This window comes from Leguminivora glycinivorella, chromosome Z (genome assembly GCF_023078275.1).
Source record: "Leguminivora glycinivorella isolate SPB_JAAS2020 chromosome Z, LegGlyc_1.1, whole genome shotgun sequence".
NCBI lineage: Eukaryota > Metazoa > Arthropoda > Insecta > Lepidoptera > Tortricidae > Leguminivora > Leguminivora glycinivorella.
In genome coordinates, this window is record NC_062998.1 from 48,163,798 (window position 1) to 48,190,186 (window position 26,389).

At 39.1% G+C, this 26,389-nt stretch overlaps 1 protein-coding gene across 2 annotated transcripts; it reads right to left on the reverse strand.

Annotated features, from left to right (window-relative positions):
* On the reverse strand, positions 1-26,389 carry LOC125240817 (ATP-binding cassette sub-family F member 2). Of its 2 annotated transcripts, XM_048148940.1 has the most exons (12): positions 26,296-26,389; positions 25,901-26,074; positions 17,151-17,357; positions 10,308-10,496; positions 8,868-9,011; positions 8,250-8,373; positions 6,992-7,190; positions 6,336-6,515; positions 4,812-4,952; positions 2,682-2,873; positions 1,345-1,548; positions 1-242 (listed from the first exon to the last, which is right to left on the reverse strand). In XM_048148940.1, exons 2-12 carry the CDS (start codon positions 26,055-26,057, stop codon positions 108-110), a joined length of 1,872 nt encoding a protein of 623 aa, XP_048004897.1. In that variant the 5' UTR covers positions 26,058-26,074; positions 26,296-26,389; the 3' UTR covers positions 1-107. The 2 variants fall into 2 exon arrangements, with proteins under 2 accessions (XP_048004897.1, XP_048004898.1); XM_048148941.1 differs by lacking the exons at positions 17,151-17,357; positions 25,901-26,074; positions 26,296-26,389 and adding exons at positions 15,537-15,668; positions 15,901-15,999.

Here is a 26,389-nt window from a genome sequence, read left to right on the forward strand (position 1 = left end):
TTTAGTTGAAAAGGTGAAAGAGCACACGTAGGTTAGTGGTGCAGAGCAGAGACTGGTGTACTCGGGCGTTACGCGGTACGTGAGTGTGAGTAAGGCTAAGCGGCGGACTATTTGCGTATCTTGGCCGCGTTGGCGGCGTTGTCCTTGAGAATCTTGGACTTGAGGTGGTCCTTGTACTTGAGGATGCCGCCCGTCCACTTGGTGCAGGTCGTGTTCTCGCAGATCCAGATCTCTTCGGCAACCTGGAATGAATGAAGGTCGTTAGTTGGAAGGCTATTCGTAGATTTTATAAAATATAATAAAAAAGTTTATCTTCTTTTACACCGTGTTTTTATTGTTTTCCATTAAATTCAACACGCAGTTAGGTTCATCACCAGAAACCATCCTGTATATCGCTTTTCGTTAAATTCGATTTTTTTTCCTTTCCACACAATAAATGAATTAATTAGTGTGACCTTAATCATAACATTTAAGTCAGTGTCAAGTATCTGACGGCAAATGTCAAAACAAATAACATAAGGAAGTGGTAAGGGATGCCATACACATGTACAGTATTATAATTTTTTTTTAATAATTCTATAACCTTAAGGGTTAGGACGCTAGTTTCTTAGAGAAATTATTTGTATTTGACCTAAAGAACCTTCCCTTTAAGTTAACGGAATTCAATAAAAACAGGGTGTAGTGCTAAAAACGATGAAGTTTTAGCTTGTTTGACGGCAAAGGTTCAAAAGACGACTCAAACTGATTATTGAATTGACACGACTTCTTGTTTAGGCATTAGGGGATGACATCCCCTAGTTCGACTTCTATTCCAGTCATATTTTTGTGGTAGTATTCATTCCGGATTCTTAAGTACGGTGTTGAGTGCAGAGTTGCAGACAAAGCTACAGATTACATACAAACAGCGCGCACAACGTACGGCACCGTGCCGACTGCCGAGCACCAAAGGCAGCTGATTAAGGCCAACGGTCAGCGCGCACTGTGTCCAGCCTGCAATAGACATAACATACGCTCATGATGCGCAGACACTCACCTGGTTGATGAGCCTGTAGTCGTGGCTGACAAGCACCAGTCCTCTCTCGAAGTCGATGGTCTCCATGTCCAAGTGATTGATGGGCTCGTCCATGAGCAGCAGGTAATCTGTTATACGATACAATTGACGCCAGTGACACCTATACACGACACTCACCTGATTTATGAGCCTGTAGTCGTGGCTGACGAGCACCAGTCCTCTCTCGAAGTCGATGGTCTCCATGTCCAAGTGTTTGATGGGCTCGTCCATGAGTAGCAGGTGTCTGCCACACGAGACGGCTGACACCAACGACACCTATACACGACACTCACCTGGTTGATGAGCCTGAAGTCGTGACTGACGAGCACCAGGCCTCCCTCGAAGTCGTTGACGGCGTCCGCGAGCGCGTCGATCGTCTCCATGTCCAAGTGATTGGTGGGCTCGTCCATGAGCAGCAGGTGGGGGGTCTGCCACGCGAGCCACGCGAATACCACTCGGCACCGCTGCCCGTCGGACAGCTGACGCATGGGGCACACCTGGGAACACCGGGCCAAATTAGTTTGCTAATTTTAAAGTGGATCGTAGTGTTTATATTTAGCGACCAATTCTTAAACGTCCGACCGGAAAGCCTAGGTATCGATGGAACACCGACGTTTATAGAGATTTGTGCGACATTTAAGCGGATGAATGCGAATGAATTTGCGTCGCTACTGGATAGGGTTAGGGTATAAATGACTAGCCACGCGCCACTAAATAAATAGATAGCCAATCTGCAGGGCATGTAGAAGAGACAGCCATCCACATCATTCTTGAATAGCTTGGGGTGACCGAATATCGTGCATAACATCGAGATTCACCGCGCTCTTTCCCCGAAGCCGTCGGCAACATCAAGGATCTGCTAAGCTTCTGCGAAGAATTAGGGCCCATTAGACGGTACGAGAACTCGCATATGACTTGATATTTGATAGTTGTTCAAAAATGTATGTAACCTCATCAGCTCGCAATGTAGCTAAAATTGCATGTGAGTTCGCACGCCGTCTAAATTAGGCCTTCGGTTAGCAAAGATACCGTCGAATAGTGCCGGCAACCCATCACGCAAAATAGGCGCAATTTTCTTATGTCCGGCATATATGCAATAACCGACCAAATTTCATAACCGGTTATGGTTTCAGTTACCTATGCTCGAAAAATAACCTATAAATAGGTTACGGTTATTTTCAACAAAAAATGGTAATTTTTCAATCAAATAATCGAAAAACACAATAATATAAGGTAAAGTATTAGGGAATGTAACAATAAGTTTGTGTTTCTATAATAAAATCTGCAAATTAGTAAAAGTCATAATAAGACCTTTCACGTGATATGATATTCAATCAGAATCGTTCACAAGTAAGGGAAAAAATATGATATATTTTCGTTACTAAAGTACACGAATGACAAAAATGATAGTCACAGGCAAAAAGGCAGTAATTTTTAGTCACTAAAAGATGAAATTCATCGAAATAACCGATAATAACCGTAACAGTTATTTGAGTTTCCTAATAATCGATTATGAAAATTTGTCAAATAACCGGTTATAACCGATTATTTCGTTTACGGTTATAACCGGTTTGCATTCCCTAGCCGGGCACTGGAGCTGTTTGTCAGTGGAGCGGGTATAGTACGGTACCTGCTGGCGGCCAGTGAGGCCGTACCTCCCGATGATCTTCCTCATCTCCTCGCGCTCGCGCACGTCCGGGAACTCCTTCATCATGTAGTCGAGCGGCGACAGGTCCAGGTCCAGCAGTTCGTGCAGGTGCTGGTGGTAGCGCCCGATGCGCAGGTGGGAGTTCTTGCGGATCATGCCCGTTGATGGTACCAGCTGGAAAAACAAGGGTTGTTTAGTGTTTGCTATACAACTTTTTCTTGTTTTGCGCGCATGTAACGTCTCGGAAGTTGCACACATTTATAGACTACAATGGAGGCATAGCTTGAAGTTGAAAATGGTATAAATAAGTATGGCTAAAACCTTGGGTAAGATTGCATCATCTTCTTTCAATTTCGGCGCTAAGTACGTGTTATTTATCTACTTATGTACACGGCTATACCTTAGACTACACCAGAAGAGTTGTGTTTTTAATAATAAAATACAGCAGCAAGGGACCTTAACCGGTAACGGTCTTAGTACACAATTGTAAAGATTTTCAGCAGAAAAATAAAGACGCTTATGAGACAGCATTGCCTGTGCCTTCTAGCTACACCATGGAATGCAGTTACTCAATTCACAACATTTCATATTTTTGAGTACTACTTTTTATAGTTTGGTTTGAAAGAACTCAATATTAAAAGATACACGTGTTTTTTTATCTTTCAAAAAAACTGCTAATTTAATGCGAAAATCCCTTTTTATTACAAATTCGAGCAGAAGCGTAAGTTGTTGTTTCATACACCTAAGAAAACGACAAAATCGTTCCTAAAAAAAGTTTTAACAGTCAGCTTAAACAGCCCGAGACGTCTGACTGTCAAGTGTCACTGTCAAAACATATGAATAACTACGAGCTATGGAATGTAGAAGTCAAAGACATATCGTCACTACTTTTAAAAAATCTCGTATCTCACGCTGTTCCTCATAGTTAAAACGCAGTAAGTCTAATGCATTCCATACATACTTACTACAATTTTATTTTCATTGACAGACGAAGATACAAGTTTTTTTTATTTAAAAGTAGTGACGATATGTAACTAACTCCGTATAAAGTCTAAGAAAAAAACGTACCTCAAAGCCACAGAGAAAAAGGTACGGTGGCTAAATGGCGTTACACCTTTGGGGAACGCTCGACTAGATGGCGCTAATACTAATATTTGACTTTTTAACACATACCAAGCTAACAATATGGGCCAAATTGTCAAAACTGAGGTTCAAAAGTTTTAAGCGTGTGTCGAGAGATGACAGTCTATGCACTGTGATTAGACATTTTACTTTGAAAGTAACTCTCTATAATACACGATCCTCTTTGGTAGAAGTATAAGGAAAGAAATCTGTCGAAGTAGAATAGTCGAAAAATGGCGTGTCAAAACTGTCAAACCCTTATGTACCTGCAATTTCAGCGCCACCAGGCCCCGTAGCCGAATGGCATTTCTCCGACGCCAAACGAAAGCGATACGCCGCTGGCTCTGTCGCGCCAATACGCAAGCGCGATAGAGATAGATATCTACTAGCGCTTCGTTTCGTGAGCGTTTCGTGAGCGATTGTGCCATTCGGCTAGCCACCCTGGTTTTATATCTGCACTTCTGAAACTTAAAGCTTTCGCTCCTTACCTCTAATCTCCATACTACGAGCGGTGATAAGTGTCACAGTCAAACTCAAATGACATCCCAACCGGAAGATTTTTTTGGTTATAGTGGCAGCTCTGAATAGTCTGAATTGACTATGTGACGTCACTTACCCTTTAAACTATTTTTAAGAATTTTTTACTAAAAATAAGGAAGAAAAATATTTAAAAATATATTTTTGTGATCTACAGGCGTATAACTCGAAATGGTTTTCGATTTAGGAACATTGAAAATTTTGAAACGTTGTCAATTGCCGTTGTTATTAGACCTCGAATCAATTTGGTACTATAATACTCACGTCTCCATATAACAGCTTGAGCAGCGTGGACTTGGCCGCGCCGTTGGGGCCCAGCAGCGCTAGCCGCGTGTCCAGGTCTATGCCGAACTCCAGGTCCTTGTATATCCGCGGCGTGTTCTCGTTGGAGCGGAACGACACGTTCTGAAGCGGGATACTATCGGATCTCTAATCTACATGGTATATACTTACATCTCCGTACAGCAGCTTGAGCAGCGTGGACTTGCCCGCGCCGTTGGGGCCCACCAGCGCCAGCCGCGTGTCCAGGTCTATGCCGAACTCGAGGTTCTTGTAGATCCACGGCGTGTTCTCGTTGTAGCGGAACGACACGTTCTGAAATGGGATACTGGTTATAGAAATAGTCATGGGACAAGTCAAATGGCTTTTCATCAGAAAATATGTTCGTAATAACTAAGATAATCTTATTTAAAAGCCAAATAACAGGGGTTTAAATACGGTCTGAGATATTTAACCCTTAAATGCATGAATTTTTCTTTTAACGAGATATGAATATACATAGTCTAGCCATAAGTTCTGTTACAAATGAAAATAAACATATTTTTAAAATAATGTAATTTATTTACCACAAGTAAATGTTTATTTGTAGGTAAGTTAATAAGGTTTCTAAACAATATATTTTTTATTCAAAATGCCCGCCTTTAGCTTTAATACATGCCCTCTTACGATCCGGCCACTCGTCTATAGATTTCCTACCTTCAAAGATTTTTTGTAACAGAACTTATGGCTAGACTAGGTATGTGATAGACAATGGTTTTCTGACTCTGGGAAAAATAATAAAAAAAATATTTAAGACCGATTTTTATACTAAATCAGTGTTAGAAGTTAAATCTTATTTATATAAATATATCGTTATTGGTAAGTTTTATTTAAAAAAAATGACTACTATTAAAAAGGTACACTATTTGTGAAACCCCTATGATAAAATGTTTAAACATAAACTAATTACTAACTTAGAAAAAACAGCCTAAATCACATACTAAAAATCGCCATCATCCTGTTTTTTTACACTTTTCCGCCATTTCATCTTAATTCTTTAATAATAAATAGTAAATCATTATATTATTTAATTTATTTAATCGTTTATTAAATAGTAATAAATAATGAGTAATAATTCAGCAATAAATGTGATTGTGGATAGCTACATATCGAGCCACGGGCCATCAAATATATGATGCATATATACATCACCATGCAGCAGCCGAAGGGCAAATGTCGATCTTCGCATAATGCCGAAAGCCCGAAGCATCCATTGGATCAGTGGCACAGATTATTAATAAGTTACTGTACGTAACAGATCCTTCACTTGCCCGCAAAAACACATAATAATATTATTTATTTACGTCGTCAGTGCCGTTCAGTGTGCTGTCCCGCAAACCCCGCTGGCTCCACAGAAAACCAGCGCCGTTGACCACGCTAGCCGTGTCATCTGCAATGCTGAGTGGAGACCATTTTAGGCCTCACATCGTTATTACTACTTTTTACCTTGTGCAACTTTTTATCCTATTTTATCTATTGATGTTTGATGTGTTTTATCCTACTTTATCTATTGTTTTGTACTTACTGATGTGTTGCCTGAATAAATGAGTTCTATTCTATTCTAAAGACGAAGGCCAAAGGCCGAGCTCTGCGTAGGTCCGAAGGCCCGAAGCGTTCACACAAAATCAAAACTGCTAAAATAAAGGCCACATGACTCACCTGAACCATGATGACGGGCGGCGGCACCTTGCCGCACGACGGGAAGTAGAAGTTGAGCGTCTTGTCATCGATGACCTTCTCTGTGAGCCCCTGAGCCACCATCTTGGCTAGAGTCTTCTCTTTGGACTGCGCCTGACGCGCGAGCTTGGCAGAACCGTGACCGAAGCGGGCGATGTAGTTCTGTAAACATAAAAGATATATAATATCTCGATAATGTAAAACCTAAAGAATTTCTATGAACTAATAGATCTCGCCAATGGAATGGCTACTAAGGTAAACATTGATAAATTTACTCGTATTGCAAATAAGTTGAATTTTTATTTATTAAAAAAAATGTAAATACACACATCTGAGACACACAAAGACCTGGAACGGAAGCACTAAAAGTAGCGAGGACCTGGATACAGTATAGATATCAGGTTCTCGAGCAGCTCCATTTTGGCCACGAGTCTCTAGTGTAGTGCTGTGTCGCTCGTGCCTGTAGCCGCACCCGCGCGTGCGAGAGAGACGGTACATTCATGTGCGCGATCTGGTCCTGCTCCCAGTTGTACTGCTTCATCTGGTTCTCGAGCAGCTCCATCCTGGCCCAGGCCTCTAGTGTAGTGCTGTGTCGCTCGCGCCTGTAGCCGCACCCGCGCGTGCGAGAGAGACGGTACCTTCATGTGCGCGATCTGGTCCTGCTCCCAGTTGTACTGCTTCATCTGGTTCTCGAGCAGCTCCATGCGAGTCCGCACGAAGGCCTCGTAGTTGCCGGTGTAGTACTTGAGCCGCCGCTTGCTCATGTGCACTATGTTAGTGCAGACGCCGTTCAGGAAATCTTGAGAGTGGGATATCAGCACCAGGATACGTTTGTAGCTGGAATGGAAAACAAATTTTAGTTATCTATATACATATTAATATGAATGGGAAAGTGTGGGTCTATTTGTCTGTCCTTTTTTCAAGGCAAAACGGAGGGACCAATTTTATTGAGAGTTTTTAAGTGGACATAGTTAGAAGGATGGAGAGTGACATGGGCGACTTTTTGTCTCTTTCTAACTCCCCTAAAATAGGGGGCAAAAGTTTGTATGCAGCATTCCGCCATTTTCGAAGTTAACTCTAGTAATAAATAAATGTGACAAAGATATAATAAATAATAGTACCACCACGCAGAAAACATAGTAAAAGGGTCGAATTGAATTATTTTCTAATGCATGGCGCGGTCAATTTTGAAATAGACATTTAGGGTTGTCAAAAATCTTCGAAATTACGTCGTTACGTTCCATTACAGGAGGTACGTAGCCGAATTCGCCCAAAGTGAACAGATTCAAGACGCGAAGAGATCAAACAGAAGAGAAGGTTACTTACTGTTTGAGCTCCTCCTCGAGCCACACGCACGCGTCCAGGTCCAGGTGGTTGGTGAGCTCGTCCAGCAGTAGCAGATGTGGCTGCACGTACAGAGCGCGCTAACACTACACGCAGACAAGCTGTCAAGTATGGTGGAGGCTTACTGTTTGAGCTCCTCCTCGAGCCACACGCACGCGTCCAGGTCCAGGTGGTTGGTGGGCTCGTCCAGCAGTAGCAGATGTGGCTGCACGTACAGAGCGCGCTAACACTACACGCAGACAAGCTGTCAAGTATGGTGGAGGCTTAGTGTTTGAGCTCCTCCTCGAGCCACACGCACGCGTTAGGTCCAGGTGGTTGGTGGGCTCGTCCAGCAGTAGCAGGTGTGGCTGCACGTACAGAGCGCGCTAACGCTACACGCAGACAAGCTGTCAAGTATGGTGGAGGCTTACTGTTTGAGCTCCTCCTCGAGCCACACGCACGCGTTAGGTCCAGGTGGTTGGTGGGCTCGTCCAGCAGTAGCAGGTGTGGCTGCACGTACAGAGCGCGCTAACGCTACACGCAGACAAGCTGTCAAGTATGGTAGAGGCTTACTGTTTGAGCTCCTCCTCGAGCCACACGCACGCGTCCAGGTCCAGGTGGTTGGTGGGCTCGTCCAGCAGTAGCAGGTGTGGCTTCACGTACAGAGCGCGAGCTAACGCTATACGCATGCGCCAACCTGGGAAGGAAATATTGTTTTAGAATGCAGACCGCAAGACTTTAAAATCTCTTTTTTTTTCTCTATAATCTAATGGCATCACGGAATTGTGTACGTAAAGTTATAACGTACATAAAAATTTATTTGCCTAACTTAGGCTAATTCCAATCTGGGTAGAGCCGTGGCTGTATAGGCACAGTTTATTAAAGAGTACTATCGTACAGTATGGCCACTCCCGCTCCCCGCTGAAAGTGCCGCCCGCCCGCTCTCGGTTACCTCACAGTTGCCGCCTGTCAAAAACGCGCCTCTTTCTTATTTGATAGTCATTATCCGAAGTGTCTCTTCTTCTCTTCTTTACATCCTGTTACCCTCTGCTGGGGTGTAGGGCTCGAATCATATTTCTCCATTTACTCCGGTCTTGGGCAGTTTGCGCAACCTCCTCCCACCCCCTGCCCAGCACCCTGAGCTCCTGCTAAACTGAACGACGAAGTGTGCTAAGACACAAAGTAAATTACCTCCGGAGAAGTCTTTAGTGGCCTTCTGTTGCATCTCCTTGTCGAAGCCGAGACCGTTGAGGATGTTGGCGGCGCGCGCCTGCGCCGTGTCCGCGCTCAACTCGTCCAGACGCTCATACACGTCCATCAACTGGTCTTGAGACTCTGTATAGAACAAATTAAGAGTGAAAGAGAGACGAACTTGTGAAGCGACTATTTAGTGATAAGTAGTTAAATATATTCAACTAAGACATGTCTAATGCTGGTTTTAGTGTCACGCGGACCGACCGACGCGGATGACAACATCAATTTCGTTATCGTGCGGATCGCTCCGCGCTGTCGGTCCGCGTGACACTAAAACCAGCCTACCTTTTATCGCCGCCGGCCGCAAAACGTCCGTGCTCATGCGCGCACGTTTACCTCGCCCGAGCAAATTTGCTTGGCAAGATGGCGGCCCTCGGTCACCTGTTCATAATAGTTCTGCACGAGAACACATATCGTCACTACTTTGAAAAAATCTCGTATCTCACGCTGCTCCGCAAAGTTAAAACGCAGTAAGTCTATATGCATTCCATACATACTTACTACAATTTTCTTTTCATTGACAGACGAAGATACAAGTTTTTTTTAAAGTAGTGACGATATTTATTGCTGTGAATCGTGAATGATTTACTTTCCTTTTTAGGGTTCCGTAGTCAACTAGGAACCCTTATAGTTTCGCCATGTCTGTCTGTCCGTCCGTCCGTCCGTCCGTCCGTCCGCGGATAATCTCAGTAACCGTAAGCACTAGAAAGCTGAAATTTGGTACCAATATGTATATCAATCACGCCAACAAAGTGCAAAAATAAAAAATGGAAAAAAATGTTTTATTAGGGTATCCCCCCTACATGTAAAGTGGGGGCTGATTTTTTTTTTCATTCCAAGCCCAACGTGTGATATATTGTTGGATAGGTATTCAAAAACGAATAAGGGTTTACTAATATCGTTTTTTGATAATATCAATATTTTAGGAAATAATCGCTCCTAAAGGAAAAAAAGTGCGTCCCCCCTCTAACTTTTGAACCATATGTTTAAAAAATTTGAAAAAAATCACAAAAGTAGAACTTTATAAAGACTTTCTAGGAAAATTGTTTTGAACTTGATAGGTTCAGTAGTTTTTGAGAAAAATACGGAAAACTACGGAACCCTACACTGAGCGTGGCCCGACACGCTCTTGGCCGGTTTTTTAATTCTTATTCAAAAGATAATGCGAAAACCACGAATTACATGCATAAATAAACAGGTGACCGAGGGCCGCCATCTTGCCAAGCAAATTTGCTCGGGCAAGGCAAACCAGCGCGCATGAGTGCGGACGTTTTGCGCGCGAGGCACTGCCAGTGTGGACCTGGCTGTTGACTTGATAGGAAGCCGGTACTTTTCTGGGTAATTTATGAGCAATTTGAGACTTAGAACCACCAGTACCGTCGTCCTCGCAGTGCGCCAGCTCCTCGGCCAGCCGCTCCAGCTTGACGCGCTCCTCGTCCACCTCCATGACGCACTCCAGCGCGCTCTTGTCGGAGGCGGGCATCTCTCGCGTCAGGTGGAATATGTCGATGTGTTCCGGAATCGGCACCTCGCGGCGACCGAGAGCAGAGAGGAGGGATGATTTGCCTGGAAACGTTTACAATTTAGATAAGAAAAAACTTATTGACTAAAAGTAAGTGTTTTGCGTACCTATGACTAATAAAGTAAGCTTAAGGTCAGTGCGGGCAAGACCGGCATAGTTTATTTGAAATAAAGTTTGAGTGGATAAAACTCTATAATTAATGTACTTTAGCGTAATGCGCATGGTCCTATGGGATAGCAAATATTATATTTTACAAAGCTTTTACAACATTTTGGTGAATTAAGGCACTTTTAAGTGATAAAAATCACATTTTTTAAGGCTCGGCGGGTTGACCGTCCTCCCGCGATGAGCACGGAAAGACCGTCTAGTGCTTGTTGTCGCGTAATTTCATATGAGACTAGGTTCCAAAATCATGATCATTGTTATTTTACGTAATAACAGGGCATAATGTTCTAGATAATTAATAAAATAACGTTGAAATTTTGAACAAATAAGCATTTTTCTATTTATAAGGCAAGACCGGCACATGTCCCGTAGATGGGGTTCATAACCTTTTCTTTTCAGGTCCAGATATTGCATAATACTGTTTTTCCAACGAACACCTGCGAATCCAATTTAGTCACGATAATTGACCCATGACACACTGACCCATGACCCGTTGACCCATGACAAATTTTATCAAAGTGACAGTCAGCAATGTCAAGATTCCCAATTAGTCATTAATTTTGTAGGGGGTAGGTAGGGCGTAGCGAATGATATTTGTGTGAGCCCAACTGGGGTAGTACCTTACAGAACCACCTTACAGAAGACCCCAGCCAAATAGCACTAGACCCTACTCATAGTGTTGTGTTCCTGCCGGTGAGTAAGGCTGCCAGAGCTCAACGAGGGTGCGGTGTGCTGATGACGGGAGGTCTTACGGAACTGAATTATTCCGTCTATTGTCCTTTGACTCGTCGGCAACCCGAACCCTCCTTGGAACTTGTACACTCCTTTTTACTGTGTATTTAACACAGTAAAAGGGAATGTACGGGTTTCTAATGGGGTGGCAACGCGCATGTGACACTCTTTGAGTTGCAGGCGTCCATAGGTTACGGTGACCGCTTTCCATCAGGCGGGCCGTACGCTTGTTTGCCATCGACGTAGTATAAAAAAAAATTGAAGTCAGCACCCCCAAAAACCTATTGACGACTTTTGTGTCAAGTGACAGTCAGCAATGTCAGATTCTAGATTGGTTATTAATTTTAGAATCAGCGCCCCTGAAAACGTATTTGACCACACCCATGACCACTTTTGTGTCAAAGTGACAGTCAGCATCAGCAATGTCAATTAACGGTCGGGTCGGGTGACCAACTTGAAACCCTACTCTCTTTGGAAATATTTGTCGTCGCATGTTGTACAATATACATAATTATACTTAAACAAAAATAATAAGAAACGGGTACAACTTACGATAATTCTACATTCTACCAACTTAAATAATTGAGGATGAATAATGCAGTGTAGGCTTACTTCTGTTCACCTCTTATCATTCTTAACAACCATCTCACATATATTTTATTTAATTACTTAATACTTTTGAATGATTTTAGTAACACCATACGAATCATTATGAAAACCGTATTTCGAAGTTAAAATCAAAAACGGTACAACTATCATAAGCCAAAAACGTACTTATATATTGTTATTGTTTACACTCAACTTATTTCCAATGAAGCCTAAAAAAGGTTGGCAACTCCTTGTTTATCATATGCCGGTCTTGCCTTTCTCTTTTATGCCGGACTTTCTGAGTAGGCACAATTTCTAAGTTACATATTTCAGAACATAATACTAGAAATTGAGCTCGTTTTCAGTAAATTAATAGCACTAGTCAGAAAGAACGGTTATTAAATGACTACGTTACATACATGATATACAAATATTCCGACTACTTCTATTTTATTTTAATTTTTTGCGGAACCATGTTGAACTCGATGTTCGAGTTCGAAACACGAATCAAGTTTATTGTTAACTAGTGTTCATCCTAGGGATATGTATTGAAGACCAATGGATTAAGGATGAAAAACTGATATACCTCCGGAGGTGTGAGAGGCGTAGATATATAAACACAAAAGTTATAGTCAATAGACGGTCTTTCCGGGTAGACGGTCTTCCCCACACTGACCTTATCCAGAAAAGCAGTATGCATCGTAAATAACTAAACTTGCAATGAAGTGCCCTGTGGAAACATGCTCGCGTTCTTGGAGTTAAAAATAAATAATTCAGTACTATTTTCGAGTTATTCAGTACTAACTGGTTTGCAAACTTAGCTTCCATTTTGATAATCCTACTTCATACAAATATCCACAATTAGGGTTCTATTGGATTGTCTAGGTTTTTGCGTGAAATAGTATCAACCATGCAAGTTTATAAAAAATGAAAAAGATAAATTCGCTCGGCACACAATGAATATGTAATCAAGCAAAGATTTTCATGTACGTTTATTAAAAGCGGACAATTGTTTAATATTGTTACATGTTACATTGCATACACAATATTAATATATTTATTTTATGTTAATATAAAGGTGATGTCTCTCTCTTCCCGTACAAATGATGTCGAATACTCGTAATATTCTATTGCACGGCGTTTGTCGTAGTTATTCAAACCAGCCGCGAGTACACGGCGGCTCGCCATGTTTGTAAATTGTATGACGTCGGCCACGTTTCAGTACGTTAATTAATAATAAGTATTGTAGCGCGTGATACTGCCATCCAAAGACATATATAACTCCGTATAGACAGATAAAGTCTAAGAAAAAAAACGTACCTTAGTACTATACAGGAAAAGGTACGTTGGCCTAGATCTAGATGGCATTACACCTTTGGGGTAGGCTCAGCTAGATGGCGCTAATATTAATATTTGACATTTTAAAACATATCAAGCTAAGAATATGGGCCAAATTGCCAAAACTGAGGTTCAAAAGTTTTAAGCCCGTGTCAAGAGACGGCAGTCTATGCACTGTGATTAGACATTTTACTTCGACAGTAACTCTCTATAATACTCGATCCTCTTTGCTGCCATCCAACGCAATGAAAACCTATTATTGATTTAATAATTAAACTGTTATGTCTATACAAACAACTGCAAATTACAATATTTTATACCGTTTTGTAAACAAATGTTTAGGTATTTAAAAACGAATGTGTCGCGAATTCTTTTTTTATATGCTGAAGTTGCGCTACTGCACGGGAAGCATGGTCGCGCGATAGACGATAAAATAGCAGGCCGTCCCTATCGCACTAATTGTAAGTGCTATAGGGACGGCCTGATGTTTTATCGTCTATCGCGCGACCGTGCTTCCCGTGCTGGTGTGATAATTTACTGTCCCGTACATCTTTATTACAAGTCGTGATCCGGAATTATGTTTAAACCCATATGAGATTATGAGAAATATAAGTACCTACACTTGTACGAAGAGTAATAAAAAACCGGTCAAGTGCGAGTCGGACTCGCTCACCGAGGGTTCCGTACAAACTTTCAATAGTTGAATCATCAAAATGTTATTCATAGAACTCTACAGATTTGACTAAATCCCTCAAGACTCAATTTCCCACATAACAAGTAATATTTTAATATACAATTTTATTGTTAGACAACGTCCAAATAAAATCAAGACTATTCGACTTCAATAGTTTACGACTTACGACATGTCGCAAGGACGCTCCTGAACCGACCTCATTATATCAGGAAAAAAACCGGCCAAGAGCGTGTCGGGCCACGCTCAGTGTAGGGTTCCGTAGTTTTTCGTATTTTTCTCAAAAACTACTGAACCTATCAAGTTCAAAACAATTTTCCTAGAAAGTCTTTACAAAGTTCTACTTTGGTGATTTTTTTCATATTTTTTAAACATATGGTTCAAAAGTTAGAGGGGGGGGGACGCACTTTTTTTTCCTTTAAGAGCGATTATTTCCGAAACTATTAATATTATCAAAAAATTATTTTAGTAAACCCTTATTCGTTTTTAAATACCTATCCAACAATATATCACACGTTGGGGTTGGAATGAAAAAAAATATCAGCCCCCACTTTGCATGTAGGGGGGGTACCCTAATAAAACATTTTTTCCCATTTTTTATTTTTGCACTTTGTTGGCGTGATTGATATACATATTGGTACCAAATTTCAGCTTTCTAGTGCTTACGGTTACTGAGATTATCCGCGGACGGACGGACGGACGGACGGACGGACGGACGGACGGACGGACAGACAGACATGGCGAAACTATAAGGGTTCCTAGTTGACTACGGAACCCTAAAAACGCGATGTAGGAAATGAGCGTTCAACGTACAGCGACATCTATCGGCAAATTGAGTAAACTAATGCGCGCGAGCTAGTATGGAAGATGATTTTTATAGAATAATTGTTTATTGCGTGAACCGATTTTAACCATTTTGCCTCTATTTGAAAGCAGGTAATTTCATTGTTATTTTGTTAAAAAATACAGGTACAATAAACACCTGCAAGGGTGTTGAAATTGAAAATGTAAATCTGAAAGGTTTTTTATAAATTAAAAAAAAAGTTTTCAAGATACGTGTACGATTTTATTTTTCCTGTAATATTCATTTTAATAGCCATGTTTGGTGAAAATTTCATAAATTTATGTTGGTAAACTTCGGAGATAAGGGGGGGGGGAACGGTATTTTTTTTTTACATTTTCCTTCAAAAAACATTTTTTTTCCACAACCAAAAAATTATAAAAAATAGTTTTGATATGCACAGTTTGAGCTCTTTCTAACGATACCCCACTTGACCTAGTTACTTGAAATTTTCAGTTTGACCCCCTTTCATTTTGGCCATTTTCTATCATTTATATTAATTAATTAAAAAAAAAATTCTTTCCACTTGTAGAGGTTCACAATGTTTGTAACTATTCCAAATTTCATATCGATAGCATAAGTAGTTCTCGAGATATTTAACAATGTGACAGACGGACAGACAGACGGACAGAGTCGCACCATAAGGGTTCCTGTTGTACCTTTTTGGTACGGAACCCTAAAAAGGGAATGATTCTTTTTTATTCGCTAGTTTTAAAACACACGGCTTACCATAAATCGCATCTTGAAGAAAGTAACACTAACTAACTTCTATTCACTAGCATAATTTTTGTACCAGGGTACTCGCAAAAAATTTTGTCCCTCCGTCATGGCGAGGCGCCGGGCGCGACGTTATTGTTCTACCTAATTTTAATTTAGTTTTACTAATCATATTTTATTACTAAAATGGTTTGTTACTTTAAAGAATAATTCAAGACTAAATAGACTAATTCTAAACGAAAAGTGAATTCTCTGATTGATCAGCAGAAAAAAAAATCACAAAATTTGACGAACACATCATAGAAAAAACTAGAATAACAGCATATTTTTTTTAAATATCTAATTTATCTAAACAGACATTATGTAAAATACTAACTAAAATGGAAAAAGTAAAAAGTTTAAAACTGCGCGCCGCGCCCGGCGTCCGGCCGGTACGAAGGCCACTCCACAACTGAACGCTACGCCACCGCGGCACTCTTTAAACTACCCGCAAACTACTCACACGCATAACTCAGTCTTACCTATAGTATACTAGCATATTGGAATTTAGTCTAAAAAACAGCAAAGCAAAGAATTCAAAATAGAACAACACTGTTGAATGTTTAGAGAAACTTCGATTTTGCGCTACAGAATTCTAAAAAGTCGCAAAAGCCAAAAGTTATCAAACATAACTAACCATTATCCTCCATCTTATAAAGTTCTATCCACGTTAAATATTACTGGAGCATTAGAGAACACAAATACGTACATTCAAGAGGAAAATTCCGAAAAACATTGCGATGCGCTACAAGAATGTATTATTCAACATTCGCTATGCATTACGTTCAATATTTAATTGTTTTTGTAATACAGAAATCTATTTGCTTGCAAGTGACGCGGGACCTGGTTACATTTATGTGTTCATACATACAAACTATGGGCAATAAACAAAATAAGTTACGAGATCTACACGTAACATAGCAAGGCAACTTTGCCCTTGCATTTAGAGCATCATCGCTATTTTTTTTTCTTATACACAGGACTTCAACAGTTTAATTCAGTCTTGCCTGACGTGGCTGAGTTGAACAGCGTGACAAGGGGCTCTAGTAAACGACATCCTATTCCATACAGCAAAGCGCCACGTTTCACTGTTTACTCTATCGACTATCTTAACTGCCAGTCGGTATCCGCTCGGCTGGTGTTGTCCTCATTTTAAAGTCTATGTTAAATCTTATGGAGTCAAAATAGTTCCAATGGCCCGGGCCGGCTCTAGAATTAATGTTTGACAGGTTCATGAGATCAGTGCCACTCATTCACGGGCATTTGCAGAATTTGGGACCCCTAATTAGCGTAAGTTGTTAACAAAAATTAACTCACTGTCAGTTCTGTGACTTCTGTGACGATAATTAAGCATTAAATTTCTATAAAAATATTGTCTTTGTGTTAATGATATAAACATTAAGCGATAATCTACATTCAGAATGTGAAAAAGTAAATTTTAAACAGATTTTATGCTTACTTGTCGTCACAAAACTGACAGCGACTTAATTTTTGTTAACAACTTACGCTAATTGGGGGGTCCCAAATTCTGAAAATGCTCTCAAACACATCTTAAACTAACTACTACAGATACTACAGTACACTTACCGCATCCATTGAGGCCGACGAGGCCGTACCGTCGTCCGCAGTTAAGCTCGAGCAGCGTGTCCTGCAGCAGCTCGGACCCGTAGAAGGTGATGGAGAAGTTCGCGATCTTGACGTCACGGGAGCGAGGGTGGACAGCCAGGGAGCCGGTGCAGGAACGAGCTTCCGAGTTTATGCGCGCCTCTTCTTCCAGCTTGAGACATAGCGCCTCTGTGGGTAAAGGATACTGGTTAGTGAGAATAGTGAGAACCAAACTGAAAAACAGTGTCTGAATAAATAGGCTAGTTTCCTACAAGTCAAATCAACTTCTTTTTAAGAACTGTCAAAACGATTTGCTAATATGGAATTACTATGAAATACTGAGGAGTGACGTCACGGTCAATTCATTTACTTTATATCTCTGTGACTTATTAAATGGAAATCATGTTTAAACATAACTGCTGTCCATATTTTTCTTCTAATTATGTGGTGCTTTATTTCGTGCACTGCATAAAATATTTCATTTTAAGTATAGGAATCTAGCCTATTCTGTTCCGATTTATTTCATAAACGTTTTTGGACAATAAATTCTGTCGAAATTTTCGGTCAAGGCAAGAATCAAAAGCAAAAAAAGGGTTTAGACGAATTGAGAAACTCCTTTTTTGAAGTCGGTTAAAAAGCGGTTTCGGACGGACATTGCTGAAAATTTTATTCGCAAAATGTGTTGAATTTTATTAGAAATTGTATCAGCATAGGTTTCCACGGTGGCAGCATAGAGTTCCCTTGGCCGTGAGTCTTAGCTTTTTTTTTTATTGGGTTCAGAGTGTTCTGACTTCCTCCTCTTCACTCCTTAATAGGATAAATAACATATTATTACTAGTGCTACTCAGAATCCGTAATTTTTTTAAGATTTTGATTATTAGGTACATATTGATGCCGCCTTGAAATCGCTGATTAATGCACGTGAAATCATGAATTGAAGTAAACGTGCGCGTATATACACGTGTAAACCAAAACTTCTTTCGGGCAAACAAGCAGCAAAAAAGTATAGTTTATTAGTTTTTACAAAGTTCATTGCCCCTTGGGCTATAGAAAGTTTGTCACGGCAGACTGGGCACAGTTGCATTTCTTACAAAAACTAGACTGCCAGCTATCTTGCTTCATATTTGATAATAGATTCCAATGTCATCTTGTTAAAAATTAAATCTTTTAAAGTCTGACCAAACTAAGTTGGCAGCGATTTCGATTGCACACACTATGAGAGTGTTAAATGACATACATTTAAAATAAAATAACACAAATAGATCGCAATAGACTGTAAATAGTAAATTACGATACAAGTGCGAAGAGTCGATTTAAAACCTACTAACTCGTGTCGATTTAAAACACTCCCTTCGGTCGTGTTTTAATTTATCGCCACTCGTTTCGAAATTCCTTTTCGCATGAGTATTGTACAACGTTTTTCAGAAAAAATGGTTCTGCGAAGTTTCGACCTGACAAGAAAGGAACCACTTCTCGCACTAGTACGTAAAAAAGCACCATCTGTACGGAAATAGTATATTACGATACAAGTGCAGAAAACAGGAAGTTCGAATCGGCGATAAACTAAAACTCGACCGTGTGAAGCAGTGTGTTTTAACTAGATATTTTACAGTTATTTAAATTGAACAAAATAACAGAAAATTTGAATGAAGTCATACATAACAGGCGTTTTACCGGTATATAACCGGTGGACACTCTATTTAATAATGCAAACATTGTAAAACATGGACAAAATGGTTCAGTTATATTTGCCCATCTTATGACAAGACAAGACCATCTTGTTAGCCACAAACACAATTCATCATCCTCCTTGCGTTATCCCGGCATTTGCCACGGCTCATGGGAGCCGGGGTCCGCTATGACAACTAATCCCAAGATTTAGCGTAGACACTAGTTTTTACAAACGCGACTACCATCTGACCTTCCAACCCGAAGGGTAACTAAGCCTTAGTGGAATTAGTCCGGTTTCCTCACGATGTTTTCCTTCACCGAAAAGCGACTGGCAAATATCAAATAACATTTCGCACATAAGCCACAAACGCAATTGTAACATTGCAACACCACTATTTTTTTGCAAAAGCGTAATTAAAAGTTTATTTTAGTTCAAAAATTATGAGTGCAAATAAAGCGTAATTACTTCTGTTGGGTCATTTTCGCGAAAACAATCACTAAAAATATTTTTTTCTAAGGTAGGTAAATTTTATGTTTTTCCTACTCAGAATCACGAGCCCTTTCAAACTAGGACAAAAACCGGCGAAGAGCGTGTCGGGCCACGCTCAGTGTAGGGTTCCGTAGTTTTCCCCAAAAACTACTGAACCAATCAAGTTCAAAACAATTTTCCTAGAAAGTCTTTATAAAGTTCTACTTTTGTGATTTTTTTCATATTTTTTAAGCATATGGTTCAAAAGTTAGAGGGGGGGGGACGCACTTTTTTTTCCTTTAGGAGCGATTATTTCCGAAAATATTAATATTATCAAAAAATGATCTTAGGAAACCCTTATTAATTTTTAAATACCTATCCAACAATATATCACACGTTGGGGTTGGAATGAAAAAAAAATCAGCCCCCACTTTACATGTAGGGGGAGTACCCTAATAAAACATTTTTTTCCATTTTTTATTTTTGCACTTTGTTGGCATGATTGACATACATATTGGTACCAAGTTTCAGCTTTCTAGTGCTAACGGTTACTGAGATTATCCGCGGACGGACGGACGGACGGACGGACGGACGGACGGACGGACGGACGGACGGACGGACGGACAGACAGACATGGCGAAACTATAAGGGTTCCTAGTTGACTACGGAACCCTAACAGGTAAAAAAAAAATTGTCCCAAAATGTTTAATTTTGCATACTTTCCACTTTGTAGCCACTGTACAAAGTGTTTGAAAAATGATAACGAAGTGGAAAAATTAAATTTGGGACTCTTTTTTAGGGTTCCGTATACTGGGGACGCTATTGCTATGTCTTGTATGGGAACCCTGCATTTTATGATTAAGCACTGAGACTTGGCACAGTTGTTCATTGGGTGGCCCTGAGTAGATAAAGATCGGGAGGCATCGAGAGCCCCCCTTAATTTAGGAGGGAGGAGGGGGGGAAGGCTGGCGCCTCCGCGCTTCCTTTGAAACCATATTTCTCTAAAACTATACAAAATAGGGCATGCGATATATCATTTTCGGATAAATGAAGGACGAGGAATTCATTTTTTGAACAAAAAAAATGTATTTTAGAACAAAAATACAAAATAAAATGGGAAATTTTAAAAACGAGATTTTTTTTATACATATTATTGCACATTTTATGAAAACTGTAATGGTTTTTTTTAAATGAAAAATATTATTTAATAGCTACATTTATTTAGTTTTAGAAAATGTATAATTTATTATAGAAATATATTATAGGACGAGTGATAAAAAATAATTTACATCGCCCGATAGATTTGAATGCTCATTTCAATAAGTTTTGTCAATTATTTCAGGTAAAATCACTATTTTTAACACACGAAAGCCGTAATAATTGTAGTTTATGGCTATTTTAGTGATTAATGTACTTAAAACAATAAAAAATACAAAAATTAAAAAAAAAATGAAAATGTGATAACTTTTTTATAACATTATCCTATTTTTTTTTTTTATTTTTATTATCTAAAAGAAATAAATTTCAATGAAAAGCCACATTTATGTAGTTTATAAAAATATATAGTTTGTTATATAAATATATTACGAAACGCGAGATAAAAAATAATGAAAGTGACGTGGCAGGGCGATCTTTATGTACGGTACGGGTCAGCTTGTATGATTCGATGAGGTGAGGTAAAGGTACTCAAAGCTCTCAAAAAGTGTAGTTATTTATAGTACTTCAAATTAAACAACATACTCCCATGTAGTCTGAATTTAACTATTTATATTACATGAAATGATCGATTGATATGATATATACATCTGATCCTAATACATACATCTTGTGAAATAGTAGTTATCTATATGATTTGCATAATTTATGGATAATTCTTACTTGACATATTTATTATTCCAGATCTGCGTCCTGTACTTTGGTTAACGAGTGCCGAAAATAGTTATTAACCAAAAAAGACCGCCAAATTAACAGCATTTCACCGACAAAAGCTGCCTTGCACCATTTTTGTAAGGGTTATAGGTATATCAAGGTGTCCATGTATGGGGTCAACTAAACCCAATTCAAAATTTGCCATTATTTGCTACTTGTGGCTGGACGAAAGTCTGTAACAATTGGGATTTGGGAGCCTACTTGCCCGCAACGTTGCCTGTTCCTGCAGAAACATGCCTCGAAATTGTCGGATGCAGGCCCCGTAGCCGAATGGCATTTCTCCGACGCCAAACGAAAGCGATACGCCGCTGGCTCTGTCGCGCCAATACGCAAGCGCGATAGAGATAGATATCTACTAGCGCTTCGTTTCGTGAGCGTTTCGTGAGCGATTGTGCCATTCGGCTAGCCACCCAGGTGTAATAAAAAACAGTGCCGCGTAAGGTGCAACCGTAAAAAAAGACTTTTTAAATTAAAAGTTCGGAGCTGATGTGCTTATGCAGTGGATGTTGTGATATATACATAATTAAATTCAGACTATTCAATTATTCATGTTGTTTTATTTGAATAACTCAAAATAGCTACACTTTTTGAGAGCCTTGAGTACTAGCCCCGATACACATGTTTTCGTCTAGTCAGACCATTTTTTGAGGTTCTCCTTTGTACAAAAGCAATTTCTTAGTTCAAAAATCATTAATGTTTAATGCTAATACGAACGTTTATTTTTTATGGCACTATTGCGCAATAACTATCATTGATACTGAAAGGAAGAATATGACGATTTTTATTTTATCTTTTATGGATGGGTAAAACCGATTTAAGGGGGCCCAAAGGAAGTAACTAAATTCTGCTAGTAAACTAAAAAATCTTCAAGCCTATGCATACAGAACTGCTTTAGGAGAGGAGAACGTGATTAAGACATTTTTTTTTAATATAAGTCACATGCAATTTTATTTTACAATCAAAATAAACTATATTATAGGACTTTTACAATTTTCTGTACTGGGTCGTGATATACCTACATGTGTAAACGTTATTAGAATAATTATATTTCTGTATTACTAGACGAACTCCACTGCATAGCGGGTAGTACCTTTACCTCACCTCATCGAATAATGCAAGCTGACCCGTACATTAAAATTTTCATTTTCATTATTTTTTATCTCGCGTTTCGTAATATATTTATATAACAAACTATATATACTTATAAACTGTATAAATGTGGCTTTTTATTGATATTTATTGCTTTTAGATATATATTGTGTAGAAAGAACAAAATAGGATAATGTTAAAAAAATTATCACATTTTTAATATTTTTTTAAATTTTTTTATTTTTTTTTATTTTAAGTACATTAATCACTAAAATAGCCATAAACTACAATGATTACGGCTTTCGTGTGTTAAAAATAGTGATTATACCTGAAATCATTGACAAAACTTATTGAAATGAGCATTCAAATCACCCTATCGGGCGATGTAAAGAATTTTTTATCACTCGTCCTATAATATATTTCTATAACAAATTATACATTTTCTAAAACTAGATAAATGTAGCTATTAAATAATATTTTTTATTTAGATAAAACCATTACAGTTTTCATAAAATGTGCAATTATATGTATAAAAAAAAATCTCGTTTTCAGATTTTCCCATTTTATTTTGTATTTTTGTTCTAAAATACATTTTTTTTGTTCCAAAAATGAATTCCTCGTCCTTAATTCATCCGAAAATGATATATCGCATGCCCTATTTTGTATAGTTTTAGAGAAATATGGTTTCAAAGGAAGCGCGGCGGCGCCAGTCTTCCCCCCCTCTTCCCTCCTAAATTAAGGGGGGCTCTCAATGCCTCCCGATCTTTATCTACTCAGGGCCACCCAAGGAACAACCTGTGTCAAGTCTCAGTGCTTAATCATAAAATGCAGGGTGTTGTGCAATAGCGTCCCCAGTAGTAGTCAACTAGGAACCCTTATAGTTTCGCCATGTCTGTCTGTCCGTCCGTCCGTCCGTCCGTCCGTCCGTCCGTCCGTCCGCGGATAATCTCAGTAACCGTTAGCACTAGAAAGCTGAAATTTGGTACCAATATGTATATCAATCACGCCAACAAAGTGCAAAAATAAAAAATGGAAAAAAAAGTTTTATTAGGGTACCCCCCCTACATGTAAAGTGGGGGCTGATAGTTTTTTGATAATATTAATATTTTCGGAAATAATCGCTCCTAAAGGAAAAAAAAGTGCGTCCCCCCCCCCTCTAACTTTTGAACCATATGTTTAAAAAATATGAAAATAATCACAAAAGTAGAACTTTATAAAGACTTTCTAGGAAAATTGTTTTGAACTTGATAGGTTCAGTAGTTTTTGAGAAAAATACGGAAAACTACGGAACCCTCCACTGAGCGTGGTCCGACACGCTCTTGGCCGGTTTTTTACCTAGTAAGATCGAAAGGGCTCGTGATTCTGAGTAGGAAAAACATTAAATTTAATTATTTTTGAACCTTTTTTTCGCGAAAATGCCCGTCAACATTTAAACCTAACCATGAGTGTCTAAGAATAGTTATTTGTTATACAAGGGGGCAAAGTTGTATTTTAACGCCGAGTGTGGAATTGAAAAACGAGCAAGTGAAAGGATTCTATAGTTGAACCACGAGCAAAGCGAGTGGTTCGAGAATAGAATCCTGAACTTGCGAGTTTTTTAACACACGAGAAGTAAAATACATTTGCACCCGAGTGTAACACAAAACTTTTCCCCTCACTATAGCGAGGAAACTACAACGCAAAAAATGCGTTTATCACTGCTTCCAGTAGTTCCACAGGTGGTAAATCATCTTTATTACTAGATTCACCTACTTTTATCAATTTTAAAGCAGTTAATTTGACTTTATTCAAGGTCAAATTAGTTTACCCACTAGTGGATAAAATGCGTTTTTACTCACTGGTATTAAAGGACAAAACACGTGTTTCCGAGCTAGTGAGGGGAAAACAAACTAAAATGGACTAAGAGTCGACATCTACAAAGTGAAAACTTTTAATGAAGTCCCTATTGTTAATGGACTAATCAGGAATCCATGAAGAAAATGTTTACAACTTTCTTCTGTTTTTAACAGGTTTAAAAATGTAGCACTAATTGTATCAGCATTGAGCATTCTTAACACTAATATGAGCTATATCCTCTTCTATAGTCACACAGAACAGAACTTAGACATATGGTTTATTGGAGGTCAACAACTAAATGAAGAATTACTAGAGAAAATAGAGACAGAAAAAATGATAATTATTAAGGTTAGACCGAGATTCTTCGGTAGCATACTAAGTTCTATGAAGTCTTGGCCAGCCATAGTCTCGGTCACGCCTTAATAATTATAGTAGGTAGGAATTAAAAGACATCTGAAGTCAAGATCAGATTTCATTGCTACTTAATTCAATAGCTCTGAACAAAGAAGTGAACAGCAAACAAGAAAATTATTAAGAGATTTTAAATATTTTCTATGAAAATAATTTAATTTGTTCTTAGAGTATTAAGGGCAACGCCATCTCTCTTCGCTAGCTTGTAATCACCTGAGCTGATTCAGCTAGGAGGTCGAACCATGCTGTTCTTCGGGCCTTCGCAAATGTCATATACTTCGAAATTTCGACCCTTGCCTTTGTGTACCGATAGCCAAGTGGTTCAGGCATCCGTCTGGTAAATGTAGTACGCTGGTTTGATTCCAGCTCGGAACACTTGGAGGCCTTGGCACTTTTTCTTTGTATATGACATTTATTAAATGTTTATAGCAAACAAGAAGATTCAAAAAGAAAAGTGTGAGAGTGCTGCCCGAACAGTAACCTGTAGCTTCCAACTCCAGAGAACCAGGTGGAACGAAAATGAAACACGACAAGTGAATGACAGCCCTACTTCTGACCGGGCGTTCCTACACTACATCTACAAGAAGGAAACAGCAGACAGAGATGCAACATCATTTCAGTTGTTGTTTTGTATTGTGCTTAGCATTTCAGAGCCTAATAAATAAATAAATAAATAAATATTGGGGACACCTTACACAGATCAACTTAGCCCCAAACTAAGCAAAGCTTGTACTATGGGTGCTAAGCGACAATATACATACTTAAATAGACAAATACATACTTATATACATAGAAAACATAGTAGGTTATTTGTAAATAAAACCATATTGGAGGTTACGGATACTTTGAGTATATAACCTCTAACCTCCAAAGTTAGGTTCCGATTCAAATGATGTAATTCATTTGCAGTTGAATGTTAAGTGTATGCAGAAGTGTTCCCTACAGGAAAAATTCTAGGTACTTGAATCCATGCAATAATCATTGTATATTAAACAAACAATCTTATTCACTATTTTCTGATATAATATTGTCATCCTAATGTTAAAACATAGATTTTAAATGCTCTAACTGTAAAAGAAATACTTGCTATAATAATTTTTATTTTGACAATTAATTTTTATATGCAAATTTAGGAATACATCATAAACTACATTTGAAAAGACATAAAACTTATAATGTTTACAATCTCATCACAATGGACAAGAAAAACCACGTTACGACAACACGCGAAATAGGAAGTAACACTGAATAATGAAAATGTTCGAGTCAAGCGTGACCATATATAGGATAGGACAAGACTTTTATGAGGGTTATGCCACACGCGTACCTTCTGCCGTGAGCTCCCGAGTCTCCTCCTTTCCAGTTCCGTTCGTCGCGGTACCGTTCTCCTCGGCGGTCGTCACCCGAGTCACATTCTTTTTGTTCCTATTACTGGCTGCCTCTTTCTTCTTCTGTTGTGCTCGCTTTTTCGCGTCTGAAGGCATCTTGATCCGAACCTAAGCTGAAGGAAAAAAACCATTAATGCGTCACCAACACATGAGTGTAATCATAAAAACGTTGTTAAAATTCACTCCACCAGAATCAAACGTATCACTTCACGGTTTTTTCCATGGGTACCAAATTTCCAGGGTCACTTGGGAGGTATCTATTGATTCGCAATTTCACAGGCTTTACTTTGGTAACAACTATACTATTAAAAGCTTTTAAAAATAATCAATTTACCGAAATTATTCTATAAGATGATAAGCAAGTCGTCCGCGTCTACACGTGCTGCTATGAAAAGGAAGATTATTGAAAATTTGAGAGGTAATACCAG

Excerpts from the sequence above, each read along its gene's own strand:
- LOC125240817 (XM_048148940.1), bottom strand. The coding sequence starts at position 26,057 with ATGCCTTCAGACGCGAAAAAGCGAGCACAACAGAAGAAGAAAGAGGCA. Across the intron at positions 8,374-8,867 it reads CACTAAAGACTTCTCCGGAG|GTTGGCGCATGCGTATAGCG; the intron begins GTAATTTACTTT and ends TTTCCTTCCCAG. Across the intron at positions 243-1,344 it reads ACTTCAGGCTCATCAACCAG|GTTGCCGAAGAGATCTGGAT; the intron begins GTGAGTGTCGTG and ends CATTCATTCCAG.